Source organism: Chanodichthys erythropterus, chromosome 16, assembly GCF_024489055.1.
Source record: "Chanodichthys erythropterus isolate Z2021 chromosome 16, ASM2448905v1, whole genome shotgun sequence".
Taxonomy (NCBI): domain Eukaryota; kingdom Metazoa; phylum Chordata; class Actinopteri; order Cypriniformes; family Xenocyprididae; genus Chanodichthys; species Chanodichthys erythropterus.
In genome coordinates this window covers 10,904,952-10,920,652 of record NC_090236.1, presented here as the reverse complement: position 1 = coordinate 10,920,652, position 15,701 = coordinate 10,904,952, and the positions used below count along the sequence as shown (strand labels likewise).

The 15,701-nt window shown below is 34.8% G+C and overlaps 1 protein-coding gene across 1 annotated transcript in view; it reads right to left on the bottom strand.

Annotated features, from left to right (window-relative positions):
- Positions 1-1,024: 1,024 nt before the first annotated feature.
- plpp2a (phospholipid phosphatase 2a) overlaps positions 1,025-15,701 on the bottom strand; it is a 41,410-nt gene continuing 26,733 nt past the window's right edge. Inside the window, exons 2-6 of the mRNA XM_067363888.1 lie at positions 13,868-14,019; positions 10,549-10,811; positions 7,662-7,719; positions 6,508-6,684; positions 1,025-5,321 (exon numbers count right to left, since the gene is read on the bottom strand). Of these exons, the coding sequence (XP_067219989.1) occupies positions 5,172-5,321; positions 6,508-6,684; positions 7,662-7,719; positions 10,549-10,811; positions 13,868-14,019 (800 nt within the window). The 3' untranslated portion in view covers positions 1,025-5,171. The remainder of the gene's footprint in view (positions 5,322-6,507; positions 6,685-7,661; positions 7,720-10,548; positions 10,812-13,867; positions 14,020-15,701) is intronic.

Genomic DNA, 15,701 nt, shown 5'->3' with positions numbered 1-15,701 from the left:
GCAGAACAAAGACATTTATACAGGTTTAGAACAACTTGATGGGGAGCAAATGACAGAATTTTCTCTTTTGGGTGAACTATCCCTTTAAGAATGCTCTGGTGATCTTCTTTTATTCATTTCAGAGTGGAAATCTTGTTTTTTATAATCCAATTGTCTCAATAATCAGTGTGCTGGGATGGAAAAACACCTTTTGTTGTAAGACGGACTGTAAAAAAAAAAAAAAGCATTTAGTAGCAGGATGTCACATGTCCATGACGCAATGCATGAATGAAAACAGGCAAACAAGCTTGAAACCAGTCAGACCTATTCATAGACGTAGAATGAAAAAGAATTTATTACAATGGACGCTTTACTTTGAGGACATTAAATGTCAATTCAGTGCTTGTCAGAAGTTTGACCTGCAAAGAAACATTTAATGAGTTACACTGAAGCTGAAGGAAAGTCAACAGATGCTTTCGCTGTCCTTGAGCACGATTCTGATGAAAACAAGCTGGATTTATGTGTGACGCTTTTGGCTGGTTCAATTCCCATGATTCCCTTGGACAGTCGTCTCTGTGTTAGATAAGGAGTAGTTTTTGGCTGAACGGCATCCGGCTGAATTTCACAAAAGTTCATCCAATTAAAAACATGCAAAATATAAAATCATATTCTTATGTACAGCATGTTCATATGAGTTTGATAGTGATTTGAACAATCCTTAACACTAAGTTTAAGCAAGAGTATTGATACTTGGCCAAGCAAACCAATAACATGATGTTAAAATATGTGTTTCCAACTGATAAGATAAAAGTATTAAAGACATTTGCTCTGAACTTTGAGCAGTTTCAAAACTTTGTTTTGAGCCCATTTACAGCAAGAGCAGAAAGATGCTGAAAAACTTTTTTTTATTATTTTGAATGTTGTAGGTATAAACAAATATAAAACATACCAAGAAAATAAAAAAATGATATGTGCAACATTCATATGCTATAATCAACTTCTTATAAAGTCACTGATGCCAATCATTACAAAATAATTGGATGAGATTTTTTATTTTTTATTTATTTTTATTTTTTTGGAGATCTATGCTTCACAAGTGGTTTGGAATTATTAATTTTCAGGAAAATAAAAAACTTCAGTAGCTTCAATTTAATCAGACATTTTTTTTCTCTCAATGTGAAAGTCAAACTCTTTTGGTTTTGATACTGAAATGTCTTCATGAACATCAGTTGGCATAATGCTCTCTTAGGTAATACACATCCAACCAATTTTGAAAACAATGTATTATTCTGAAGCTGTAATACACTACTGTTCAAAAGTTTGGGGTCAGTACATTTTTTAAAGAAATATGCTGAATTTTTTATTCAGTAAGAATGCATTAAATTGACCAAAAGTGACAAAAAAACCTTTTGTAAGGTTATAAAAGTATTTACTATTTCAAATAAATGCTCTTCTTTTCATCAAAAAAATCCTTAAAAAATATAAATCACAGTTTCCACAAACATTTGAAGCATGTTTTCAACATTGATAATTATAAATGTTGATCTTGAGCAGCAAATCAGCATATCAGAATGATTTCTGAAGGATCATGTGACACTGAAGACTGGAGTAATGATGCTGAAAATTCAGCTTTGATCACAGAAATAAACTGCATTTTAAAATATATTCAAATACACTTTTAAATAACTTGTCTAATAATTTCACAATATTGTTTTTTTTTTTTACTGTATTTTTTTTTTTTTTTTAAATGCAGCCTAGGTGAGCATAACTTCTTTCAAAAAACAAAATCTCATGACCCCAAACTTTTGGATAGTAGTATATATGTACTTGCAACATTGCTCTGGGACATTCAACTAAACAATAACTGCATTTTACAAATAGACCTATTGGCAAAAGTGTAAACATGAGCCACAATCTTCTTCACATTCAGTGTGTAAGTCACTATGTAAGCTCAGTCCTCATTTATTTTAAGGCCATCTGGTTTTCGGTGACTAAACCAGAGTCACAGAGAGTCTCTGTTCCACATAGAAGAAAAATAGAGGGAGACATCATTCATATTCACTAAATATAGTGTCCATAAAAAATTGCAGCATTAGAAGCTCACAGTAGACAGCAGGGTCTGTTGTGCAGGGTTCATATGATTGAGTGTCAACAACTTTAAAATAAAAAGAATGCCTTTTTTTTAATACAAAAACAAAAGATGAGAGGGGATGAAAAAAAAAATTAAATAAAAATAGGAACGATTGTTTTTCGTCCATAAATAATAGTTCAGATAAAAGGTAAAACAAAAAAGGGAGTTTTTTTCACCCATTATTTAACATTCCAGACTGACTTCAGAAGTATGCATCTATACATTTTTGGGCTAATATTACTATAATTAAGTGATTAATAATACGAAAAGCACTGCAAGAGAGAAGGAGTGACGTTGCCTTTTTTTTAGCTTACGGTAACGCAAATTTGACAGGTTTTCAGTGGAGACAGGAACATAAACCTGAAAGATCATGACGCTGTGGAAACATTCCGCATGATGATAAAGGCACAAAATGGCATAATGGAGTACTTCAGAGATGGTGTTTTTTTGTAGGCATAACCCAGAAGCGAGTTAGCATTTTAGGACTTCCGGTTTCATAGCCGTAAAGTCTATGGGTTTTTTGAATGGGTTTTTGCTAAATCGCCTGAAATAAGGTCTGTGGTTAACAAAGCATCTAAATATTTTCACGTTTTGATCTATGACATAAAACACAGTTATAACCCACTTGTGATTAGGTAAGCAAGCAAGGACAATAGTGAAAAATGGCAGATGGAGCAATAATAACTGACATGATCCATGATAACATGATTTTTTTTAGTGATATTTGTAAATTGTCTTTCTAAAAGTTTCGTTAGCATGTTGCTAATGTACTGTTAAATGTGGTTAAAGTTACCATCGTTTCTTACTGTATTCATGAAGACAAGAGCCGTCACTATTTTCATTTTTAAACACTTGCAGTCTGTATAATTCATAAACACAACTTCATTCTTTATAAATCTTTCCAACAGTGTAGCATTAGCCGTTAGCCACAGAGCACTATTAAACTCATTCAGAATCAAATGTAAACATCCAAATAAATACAATACTCACATAATCCGATGTATGCATGCAGCATGCATGACGAACACTTTGTAAAGATCCATTTTAATGGTATATTAGCAGTGTGAACTGTTTATGCAATGATAGAGTTGAGAGCTCGGGAGGGGGCGGAGAACGCGAGCAATTAAAGGGCCTGAATAGGTGCATTTCTAATTTTGCCCCAAAATAGGCAGATAAAAAAAATAACTAAAAAAAAAATCTATGGGGTATTTTGAGCAGAAACTTCACAGACACATTCAGGGGACACCTTTAAATAAAGTTGTTTTCTAAATAAAGTTTGAGGAAGCTTGGTGGTGGTGACGTTGATCCGCGACTATGGTGTGCTGTAGTGTGTTTATCTGACCACTTTATTTAGGCTTTAAAATGTATAAATGTTATAGTAATGTCATCTTAATAAACAAAACGTGTAAGTGTCATAACCCTTTGTTAAACACAGAGCTTATTTTCTGCGATTTTCCAAAAGTCTACGGGGAAAATGCATATAGGCTTTCGATCGAGAGAACCCGTGCGCCGCTAACTTCCGGGTTGGCCTACAAAAACACGTCATCTCTGAGGTACTCTATTCCATTTGAATCTACTTAAGTTATTATTTGTCTTCCTTTATAAACTATGATTTAAAATTTTAACTGAAAGATATATTTTTATATTTTTCTGGTTGTGACCATGCTGTCGATTTTGTTGTAAATTTTTGAGTGTTGCATTGTAAATTTATCCACAAAAACAAATTTCTCAAGATTTTGCTTAGATTTGATGTCTTTCTTGCTGAGATTTTGCTTGTTGTGAAACCTCTTAAACTCATTGAGAATAATAAGAATAACAAGTTTAAGACTTACGGTGAGATTTTTCATACTGATTGAGGTGTTATTGTTTTTGTTCGTTTGGTTGTCCTTTCTGTTATTGTATTTAAATGCAGTGCGGTTTTATATTCTTATTTTTTTGCAATAAAAAAAACCCTCCCCTTAGCGAAACCTCATTGGTTCAGAATCTGCGTACAGCTTTATGATTGGCTGTGATTTTAACACTACGAGCAGCGTCTCACGTAGTTCACTGAGGAAAAAATTTAATTGTACACTTGGTTGATGGTTGGGATGCGGTGATAACGTATTAAATTGGCTCGTTAATAGGTTGGTTAGTAATATACATTTCCAAAAAAAAATATACAGATATACATGTGCCTCAGTTAGCTAGTGGTAGTACTTAAACAGCATCGATATGAGAGCGAGCGACGCGACAACTAGGTCGACATGAGTTTGCAGAGTTGTCATTGATAAAGACTTTAGTAAATAAAACACTGAAATAATTAATATTATATAAAGATTAATCATGCTATGCAGGATTTCTTGCAGATGTGTGTGGAAATAACAAACTGTTGTGAAGGTTATAAAAGGCTATAAAGTCCATAAACCTACCGCCACAGGAAAATAACATTTCTTTATATATAAAAAAATAAAGTCACTATAATCCAGTTGTATGTTTTTTTTTTTTTATATATATATATATATATATATATAAAACATCTAATTACCAATGAGAGAAAGACCTTTTTTGGCATCGGTTCCATGTTCATACTTCTCTTCCTGGATTTCTCACTCAGGGAACCATGAATACTTGTATTCTGATGACTTAGAAAAGTTCACTTTCTTTCCCATGGTGAAAGAATTGCTTCCAACAGCAGAAGTACAGCTAGGCTGTAAATGTCAACCGGTGGTTTTGAGGTTGTCATGGAAACGACCAGTTCCCCTTGAAAAAGTTCGTCTTTGTGCTCTGATACAATAAAGTCCCTCAGGGTTCATTAGCTGTCAGGCGATCTGTGCACTTGGCGTAAATGAGCGTGCATAAAACAAAATGCGGTATAAAATCTAATATTCAGTGTTAGTTCATGCATTCACTTGCTCTCTCTCACACAGAGCGATATGAAATGTGAGTGTTATCCTGTGGAAGAGAGCGCGGTCAGTGCCAGTGTACAGTGTGTGTGCAGCAGCGTGTGTGTGGCTGTCTGTACAAGACGTGGTGCAGCATCCAGTGGTTCTGTGTGACTGCCCTCACAGGTCAAAGGTCAGGCTCATACAGGCCTGCTGTACGAGTAGAGGTTGTTTCTGTCCGTGTCTGCGATCTGAAGGCTGGGTTTGCGTTCGCTGTCTTCGTTTTCAGCATTTTCAACATCCTGGCAGCGAGGGGGGCGCTCTTTGAAGAAGTCAGAGACATATCGCACCTGTGACAGAGATGAGAAAGTCTTACTTTCTTTTTTGATTTATTCTGATTTAAAACTATACTAAATTGCATATTATATTATATTATATACACACACATATATAGAGAGAGAGAAAGAGAGAAAGTGAGTGATGCATAGACAGATAGACATACACATACGCATACATACACACATACATATACATATATAATATATATATATATATATATATATATATATATATATATATATATATATATATATATATATATATATATATAATTAAAGGAAAAAAAACTTTCATTTTCAGGAAATGCACAGGAGGTATTATAATTAAATCATATTTTTTTTTTCAGTTGTGCAGTTTTTGCAACTTTCTTGTTGAATGATGAACAAAGAGAGACATAAAATAGTTTTAAATCTATACAAAAAAGCATAATGTTGGCCTTACATTCAGTAACTTCACATTTATGCAAATGAAATAGGGCACATATAGTTAGGAATTTTAACAGATTGTCCATCTCCTTAAATAAAGTAGTTCTTTAGTAGAAATTTGGTAAATAAACACTATTTTCAAAACTTTTTTAAAACTTGACTGTTGTGCTCAGTAATGTCAATTATATAAAATGATAAATAAATTAAATATAATTAATAATTTTAAACATATCTAATTATATACATGTATACATTTTATTTTTTTATTTTTTGCTTGCTGGTTTATACATCCATTTTTGTATTTTGTTTCAAAACTATTTCATGTATCCCCTGTATGTTGTTTAATAATAATAATAAAAAAATGCTTCCCAAAAAACCCCCAAAAAAAACTTTATTTAAATTTACTTTATTTATGTACCCTGTATTTTAACCCTGTCTGATAAAAAATAAAAAATAAAAAAAAGTCACTGCTTTCTTTTTTTGGGACCATTAATCAAACCCCAATTCTGTTAAAATTAATTTAATACGGAAGAAAAAAACATTCTAATTAAGTGTAATTAAATAACTTCTTTATATACTTACCAATCACGATTTTTTCTGAAATCGAAAATTGTTACTGAAAATTGAGGGAGAGTTTTTAAATGGATTTAAACAAATCCCAATGGCTATACAACAGGACTAATTTTTTTCCATATCTTTCATACTTTAATATGTTTTTCTTCCAATTTGTGGGCTGAAGTATGACTGGATTTCATGAGATTACCCCCCTCACCGTGAGAATTGCGATCAGCGCCCCTTGCAGAAGACCCACGACCACGTCGCTCCAGTGGTGTTTGTAGTCAGACACACGTGTGTATCCTACATAAATGGCAAAAGCCACCAGGAAGAACTGAATTGTGGGTCGGAGGAGGCGGGCCCACTTGGATGCCATACGTGCCTGGACATACAGCTACACAGGACGAGAAAAAACAACAATGGATTACACAATATTTTAAAAGAGGAGGATATGGGAAGAAAAATTGAAAATCAATCTTGTGCATTCAGTAGAAGGAAATGAAATGAAAGCCATTGCAATTTTTTAAAAGTTATGGGAAAGCACCTTGTATGAATAAGACTTGGCAGCATCTTAACTACAGACACGTTTGAACATGAATGAAGCAACCAGAAACCTTTAAGTGTTTATTAATTCACCCTCATGTCACCCGAACCTCTTATGACTTTCACTCTTTTGTGGAGAACAAACTGAGAAATTCTGAAGAACATTCACGCTGAGAAGAAAAAAAAAGTCATGCAGGTGTGAGGGTGAGTAAATGATGACACAACCTATTACGCTTTTTTACATGTCCAACTATTTTTTTTTTTTGCTGTTTGAGCATGAAAAAAGTCTGATAAAACAAAGGGGCGGGGCCTGGTTGAGTTAGTTAGTAGCGTGTTGAAACTTGCGGTTATGATAAGAGGCGGAACATTTTCAAAACATGCTCAAAGCGCTTGACCAATCACAACACACTGGTCCAGTCAACCAATCAGAGCACATTGTGCTTTTAAGAAGGAGGGGCTTCATAGAGACAGGAACTAAACGGAGCGTTACTGACAGACTGGGAAGAGAGGTGCAGCAACAATGTGAAAAATAATGGTTTTTGAACATTCAAACATGAAAACTTATTCTAGTAGGCCCCAAAAACAGAATCATAACTTTGTATATATAATAGGTTTGTAGACATAATAGGTCCTCTTTCAACGTTTGGTTGAACTGTCCCTTTTAGCATTGAATACTGTCTTGATTTAGAGCTTGAGACATTGTTTAATGTAATAGTTTATTGTCTCCATCGAGTTTCCTGTTGCTCTGAAAAGGTCTCCTTTTTCTATCTACACTGGTCTTCTGTGTCAGCATGATTGTAGAAGAGGAAGACAACTGTGACAACTCACCGCCAGAAACAACATGCAGTACATCCCGAAGGAGGAGTGACCGGAGTAAAACGACAGCCTGGTGCAACACAACCAATGAAGGAAGGACGGATCGGACAGATACAAAACAACAGAGGGAGAGAGGAAAAAGAATCATTTTCACAGTTCACGAATCACTTACAATGACACGTTTATGGGTCATTCTTCACTTTAAGATCTCAACTGTGTTAAAACATTTATTACACATCCATAAAGTGCATTTTGGTACATGTGAACCGATGATGTGAATTTTTAAGACAGTGTGTGATGCCAATGACCATTTTTACTTTTTGGAGAAAGAGCTTTATAACTCTTGGATGAACAAGTTCATCAATTCACTTTTTATTTATGAAAAGTAAAAAAGAAATTAATTTCTTAATTTAAATGCTGAAATACTGATCAGTTTGGTGATAATACTTAAAGCTAACAGTAAATCTCAGATCATTTAAATATAGTGATATATGATGTACAAATCTTTAGAAAGATTACAAATAATAATAATAAACATAGCCGCAAGCAGCAATTAAGGGGTCAAGCATCACAGAGGCAGAATGAGGACCTAAAAATCAAGGCCGGAGCATCAGACCAACTGCAAAAATGAGTAAAGACATTTGGAGACCGTTTTAAGCAAAATTTTTGAAAGCCCATGAATACAATCACTTGTAATGTGACATAATTGCTTACTACTTTTGAACAATAGGTGGCACTGATGTCTGGTGTTGGAATGGGTGACAATGGTTTTACATTTTTTTGGTTTAGAATTTTAGTTTAGTTGTTCAGAAGTTATAAGCAAAAAATAGCTTTTTTATATCTCGCGACCACAAGGTGGCGTTGTGCCGAAACTGAGCATGTACCCTGAGGTCATGGTTACGCAAAAGCGTGGCGGAGACATAGCCTTACATCCATTTTGTTAAACGAGATCTGATTGATGAATTGAACTGACTTGAATTCAAAGTTTTTTAGTCATCAAGGTCCGAGGATGATCTGCCTCAATTTTCATAAAAAAAAAAAAAAAAAACGGAGCAACAGTCTAGAAGGAGTTTCAAAAAGTAGGTTTTTAAAGACAATCAAAATGGCACACAGATAGTTCGGATGACTATAGCAAAATTGGTATCTATGTTCTTGACATGACCCAAGGAATCTATTAAGACCAGTTTGATTACAGTAGGAAAAGCTATTAGCATTTTTTGAAATTTCATTATAATTCTTGACCACAAGGTGGCGTTTGAGTACCTTCAGGGCTTGGTGCCGATGACGCTTACCGAGTTTTGTAACAATATGCCAATGTGTTCATTAAATATAGCATTTTACGGCAAAATTCTAAATGGCTGATGCCCAAAATAGCCGATATGGAAAATTGGGTATCATTCGACTCGGCAGGCTGCACCAAATCTAAAGAGATCTTGTTTTGTGACTTTTGGCCAAAGCGTTTAGAAGTTACAAGCAAAAAAGTAATTTTTCATATCTCCTCACCACTAGGTGGCACTGCGCCAAAACTGTGCAGGTATCCTCAGGTCATGGTTGTCATAACACACACCAAGTTTGGTCTGAATATGCTAAAGCGTTTTGGAAATAAAGCCTCACATCCATTTTGGCATGCTCTTCGTCGAATTCATTCGCACATTATTCGATTTGATGAAATAAACTCTAAGTTTTTGTGTGAGCAAAGTCTGAACATGATCTGGTTAAATTTTCGTGAAAATCGGAGCAACCCTCAAGGAGGAGTTTGAAAAAGTAAATTCCCAAAATGGCGGAAAAATACAGTCAAATCATCCGAGGCCAAGGAATCAGTGCGCGTACGTTTCTAAAGTTATTAGCATATTAGCATGAGTGCAAATTTGGGCAGTTGGTGGCGCTAGAGGGATTGACTTAAGCCTTGTTCAGACTGTGAGTCCAAATGTGATTAATTGTGTATCTGATCTAAAAAATGGAATGTCCACTCTGTGTATCGCAAGTGTTCAGATCCGATTTGTGTCCATGGCGCTTTTTCGTTTTCTGGAATATCTGCATTGGTTTCTATGGCAATGACATTGCGTTCGTAGGTATACGCCAAAGGAGGAGGGTTATGATGAGGCACCGGCAGAAACATAGGAGGCTGGTATAGTTTCCCTCGGTCTCAAACATTTTGCATGTCTGCAGCGACTTTCAGCCTTTTTTCTTATTACAATGTCTGACGTTTACGTTTTACCTTGTGAAATCTGGATTTCCGGATGAAACGTATTTCCAGAAAAGCGGATTCCAAACCACATATGAATGTAGCTCGAAACAGGTTTGTTATATATTTATTAAAAGAAAAAGAAAAAACGCATTTCATGTGGTTTTTAGCCGTTCAGACTAGCTAAATCTCATCGGATTTCAATCGGATATGCACAAAAATGGAATTTGGACTAACAGTCTGAATGAGGCTTTAGAGACTCCAAAACTGCTGTGGTTAATGTACAGACTTTCCTCTATCAGTGTGCCAAATGTCACAACTTTTTACCATATGGTTCTATGCCATAGACTCAAGAGCAGAAGAAGAAGAAGAATACTGATGGAATTAGTTCCCCTAATTGACAAATCGCCCAGACAGAAGTGATGTATCTTCTTACAGTAAACAAAATACGCAAAGGGCGCTTGACCACAGGTCATGCATTCTACTGCATGCATAATCAGTTCTATTAATATTCAAGCCTCTTGAGGACACATGACATTTGAAAACATTACCGAGACCTTTGGACTGCAAGGGTCACAGCCTAAGAAAGCACAAATGTACTGGACAAACAGGAAGTGAAACAACAGGTGAACAGCAAAAATAAACAAATACAGGAAGTGAGGTTAGCAGTTTGTGACCTCTGACACTGGCCCTTCCCGTCCCCTGCTTCTGTACCTAGATTCTGTCACGTTGCGAGGGTCTCCCGTGCAGTTTATCTCCAGCACGTAGCCCTCACACACTTCTGGAGCGCAAACTGCCATGAAGTTGGGCCGCAAGCGTCCGATGGTGTACTTGGCCATGTCGGTCAGAGACTGGCTCACACACGCGCCGAACAGAAACGTCCCCACCACTTTGTAGAGCGCTGCAGCATACTGGTTAAAGTCTGAATTGGAGTAAAGACGTTTAGTGTAGACCAGGTAAGCCTCTCCGGAAGTGATCTGCAAGAGAGGAAACCATAAAGCTTTTAAGTCTGAGCAATAGTGATGCATGAGTAAATATAGGTACATTGCAATAGTTCAGCACACTGTCTTCCCTTTTCTTCTTATTTGATTTGGAAAACATTTTGAATCAATTTTTTATTTAATTTTATATGCATCGGTTTTGATTTTTATAATGTCAAGCACTTTGAATCACCATTGTAAAACTATCAAATGTAACATAAACTTGCCTTAGGATTAATAAAAGTAAATGTATGAGTCTGTCTGATGTAATGACTCATGTTTTGAATTGTACTCTGATGAATCATACTGAACTAATCACAATGTTCTCTCAGAAGTTCAGAACATGTGGCCACAATACAAATCCAACCTGCATCTTTTCACAATCAAATACAGCACAGAAATTTCATTTCATAATTACTCCAACTGGCTGGTTCTCATAAGTGCTTGCACAACAAATCCCTTCAGACAGTTATGATGCTTCTTAAAACAACAGTTCGTAGAAGAATTAAAAGTCTGTGTTTATTTATTCACCCTCATTTCATTCCAAACATACATGACTTTCTTTCTTTCATCTTTTGTACATAAAGGTAAAAATGTAGTCTCTGTGAACTACTGTCAAACACAATTAAAGTAGTTTATATTGAACTTTGCGTTATATTCCAGCTCTTCTGAATTTCTAGGATAGATAGAAAATCTTCCCTTTTAGAGAGCTTCATGAGAACCATTGTGATTGAATCACTGAATCACTGAGTTGAAATCATGAAACACATTAGTTTAATTCTATTGGTCTTCTAGACTGGCTGTTAAGCTTCAAAGAGGTACCATAAAAGTAGAGTCACTATTCACTTTTTCCAACATAACATTCCTGTTTTTCACTGTAAAAACATGGCTCTAATTTAATTTTTGCAAAACACCAAAACCGTACCTATATACAATTCACTGAAGTTTCCGGTTGAAATGAACACTAGTCGCAGTAAAACTTTTATTGCTTTTCACACAAATTATGATTACAGTTGCAGATTATCGATTAACGAAGACTTATTTTCATGTGGTTCAGTGAACAAAACCATGCCATGACCTCAAAACACGTTTACCATAGTGAATGTAAACTAAGGCTATGTACACACTGCAGCTAAATTCGGTTGTCACTCCTGAAACTTTACAGTGTATCCATGGCCTAAAACATCTTGATGTTTATATCACGTAACCAGCTAAATTTGCTCAGTAGCTCACCATTGTAATGTGGAGGGCTCGGGTATGAGTCTTGTGAAACACGGTGAATGTGATTTCATCAAGTACAACGTGTTCCTGGATCAACATCTTTGGTTGATTTGTGATGTTATTCCAGGATCAACAATCAGATTTGAGGAAAAAGTATACAGTCTATGTCAAGTTTAGGCTTACAACCAGGTTTAGGTGTTTGTACATCAGTGTTATTCACCTATCATTTCCCTCTGATTTTTTTTTTTTTAATTTATTGTAAGTTTTGAGAGGGGTGGATGATATTATATGTAATTTTATGTATATGTTATTGTACAAGTATACTAAAACTACCCTTTTTTTTTGGTTGATGACCATTGGTTGATGCATGATCATTTATCATAAGTTTTGTTATTGGTATTTTTTCATTGGTTCATTGCAAGTTTGAATTTTGTCTCTGTTTGTACACCTGAACCTACACACACCTGTAACCTTTTAGCCCTGACGAAAGCCTGTGTGCCGAAACGCGTTGGCAAAATTAAAGTCTTGATCTTTTAGCTACAGTTTTTTGTTTATTTCTGATCCCTCCACACCACAAGTGTTGCTGGTTTTGTTCCAAAATACCTCTAATTTTAGGGAAAGTAAAGGGTGGGGTAAGGTTTAAGGGTAGGGATAGGCTTAGTATTAAATTTTCAGACAGGAATGTTGTTCCAGGATATATCGATCCAGGAACATGTCTTACTTGGCAAAATTATGGTTACCTGTCACGATAAAAGAGCTTAAAGACTTGTGCAAACAAGCTAAAATGACATAGTTGATTCACCAAATTCACATCTGACATTTGCTTTTGTTTACACTATTAGGGGGCATTTACACCACACCGCTTTCAACTAAAAACTACCGTCATTGTGTAGTGTTTCTTTACAATGTGACATTGCCAACTACTGGCCTGGCAGGAGAACACAGTAGATTTAGTTGTTGTTGCAGATCTGTGTGAACTGGGAACATTTTAACAATGCTGTCATCTGTACGCAAAACTTTTCAAAAACGCAAAAGGAAAAACTTTTCAATTTTTAGTACTTCGTTGTCGTGTAAACGTAACCTTAGTTAGGTTTAGTGCGATAAAGCATTAACATTAGTGCCACTCACCAGATATTTAATTTACAAAATGCTGTGAAACATAACCAACTTTAGAAAACATTACTAGATTACCACATTCAACTGTTTTGGGGAAAATATAATGAATTTTTAGTACCACACTAGATATTATACATTAAAAGAGTCACAAACTACGCAAGAAGCAACATTCAATCGTTGTGCAGTAATTATGCCACATGCACGTTTTTAGCCTGGGTTGACTAATTCCTTTTATCAGAAAGAAAAATGTACAATATTCCTATTTGTAGAAGACAGATTTTTCATTTTTGGATGAGCTATTACTTTAAAGGGGTTTCTATTACACCATTTTATAAGGTCTTGATGTAGTTTTTGGGCTGTACTAGAAAAGGTTTTAATGTAACAAACTCAACCAGGCCCTGCCTCTTTATTTTGCATATTCCTTGGGTGGGAATTATTTAAATGAGGAATATTGTGACGTGTTCGTTCCCAGAATAAAACTCAAGACTACAATGGAGGCGTTTCAGGGAGTTCAGAAATAAAGAATAAGAATAGAGAGTTCTGATATAGAGAATAACTTGACTGGAGTAACTTTGTTACTTTGCAGACCTTTTTCATGCTCAAACAGCAACATTACACACTAAAGAAAGCTGAACATGTAATAAAAAAATAAATAAAAAAAGCATAATAGGACCCCTTTAAAGGTTCACTCAGGTGACTGAATGGTGGAGACTCACGATAATGATGGAGCAGGAAATGGTAACGGCCGCCATCATTTTGTGAGAGATGGTGTCTGGTCTGTAGGGGTATTTTATGGTCTCGTCATTGCAGTAAACGCCACGCTGGTACGGCCGGAACATGATGGTCATTATGATGAATGGCATCGCCACTGAAACACAAACAACAGCATTATTATTGGCCTCAGATGGCTAGCTCAGTAACACACATCAAACAAATCATCTAGTGCATGTCTTATGTTGAATTTTCAATGGGAACAACAACAAAAAAAAGCTTTTATAATACGAAACAGATGACATTCAAGTTCATCTGTTCTTTTGCGAATCGCGCAGGAAGAAAATATGAAAATCAACACAGATAGTGTACAACAGACTTTTCCACATCAAGAGATATTGACTAATCATAAATGTCAAGCACATGTTGTGGATTCAGTGATGCTGGATAATCTTCCACTTGCCATCCGGATACAGGAAATCAGTGGGAATTATCACCAGGGTCACGGCACCAGATGTCAGTTCAACGGATGCCCACAACAGTATCTTGTAACCAGGAAAAGCACTGATTTATGTCTCCAATATGTGCAAATCCACAATTTTTTTTTTTTTTTTTTTTTAAATCAGAAGTCATGAGAACCAGGAGAGGGAATAATTATAACTCTGGTCCTGTTTCTCAAAGCCTGAACATTCCATGCAGCTCTTTTCCCATCGGACAGCAAAGATGCCAATCAGATTTATCACGGACCGTAGAGGGAAAATAATCTTTGGATATTCAGGCAGAGTGAAATCTATTTGCTTCAAGTTCATCAACATATTTTCTATTCCCAAAGCAACGGTAACTTTCCCAGGATCAGGACCTTGGAGTCCAGTCATATTATATTACTTGAATCCACACACACAAGAGAAGAGAAGAACTTAACCAAATGACATATTCAAAGCAGTACTAGGACTAGAACAAGACGAAAGATGTTCTCCCTAAAGGACTAAAGGCTCTTGAAAGAAATTGGACAGTGAATGTTATTGCATTAGATATATCAAACCAAATGGCATTTTTGTTAAACAAAAAATTAAAACATGCACACTTTTCAAGCAAAACATTTGACAAAAAATATTTTCAGCTTTCATATTATAGGCAAGGCGAGGCAAGTTCATTATTCATTCATTTATTCAGTGCTTTACATAAGACTTATAAAGCAAGGATGAGATAGAAAAATAAAAACATTTAAAAATCCATTTTAACAATCATTTAAGAACATACAATTAATAAGAAAATCATATTTAAAATTATATCAAAATATATCAAAAATTGTAAGAAAAAAGTAAAAAAAAAAAAAATACATATATATATATATATATATATATATATATATATATATATATATATATATAATTTTTTTATTTTTTTAAATTGTTAAACTTAAACTTTTAAAATCAAGTTTAAAGTATAAAACTACGGAAGAGGATTAGGGCCAAGCAATAATAAAAAAATAAAACCATCTCGAGATTAAAGTTGTTAAATTTTGAGAAAAAAACTCGTTAAATTTCGAGAAAACAGTTAAAATAAAATGTTGAGAATAAACTCATTAAATAACGAGAAAAAAAGTCGTTAGATTATGAGAACAAATTTGTTAAATTTCGAGAAAAAAGTCGTTAAATTTCAAGAAAAAAAAAGATAAAATGTTGAGAATAAACTCATTAAATTTCGAGAAAAAAGTCGTTAGATTATGAGAACAAATTTGTTAAATTACGAGAAAAAAGTAGTTCGATTATGAGAACAAATTCGTTAAATTATGAGAAAAAAGTTGTTAAATTTCGAGAAAAAAGTCGAGATAAAATG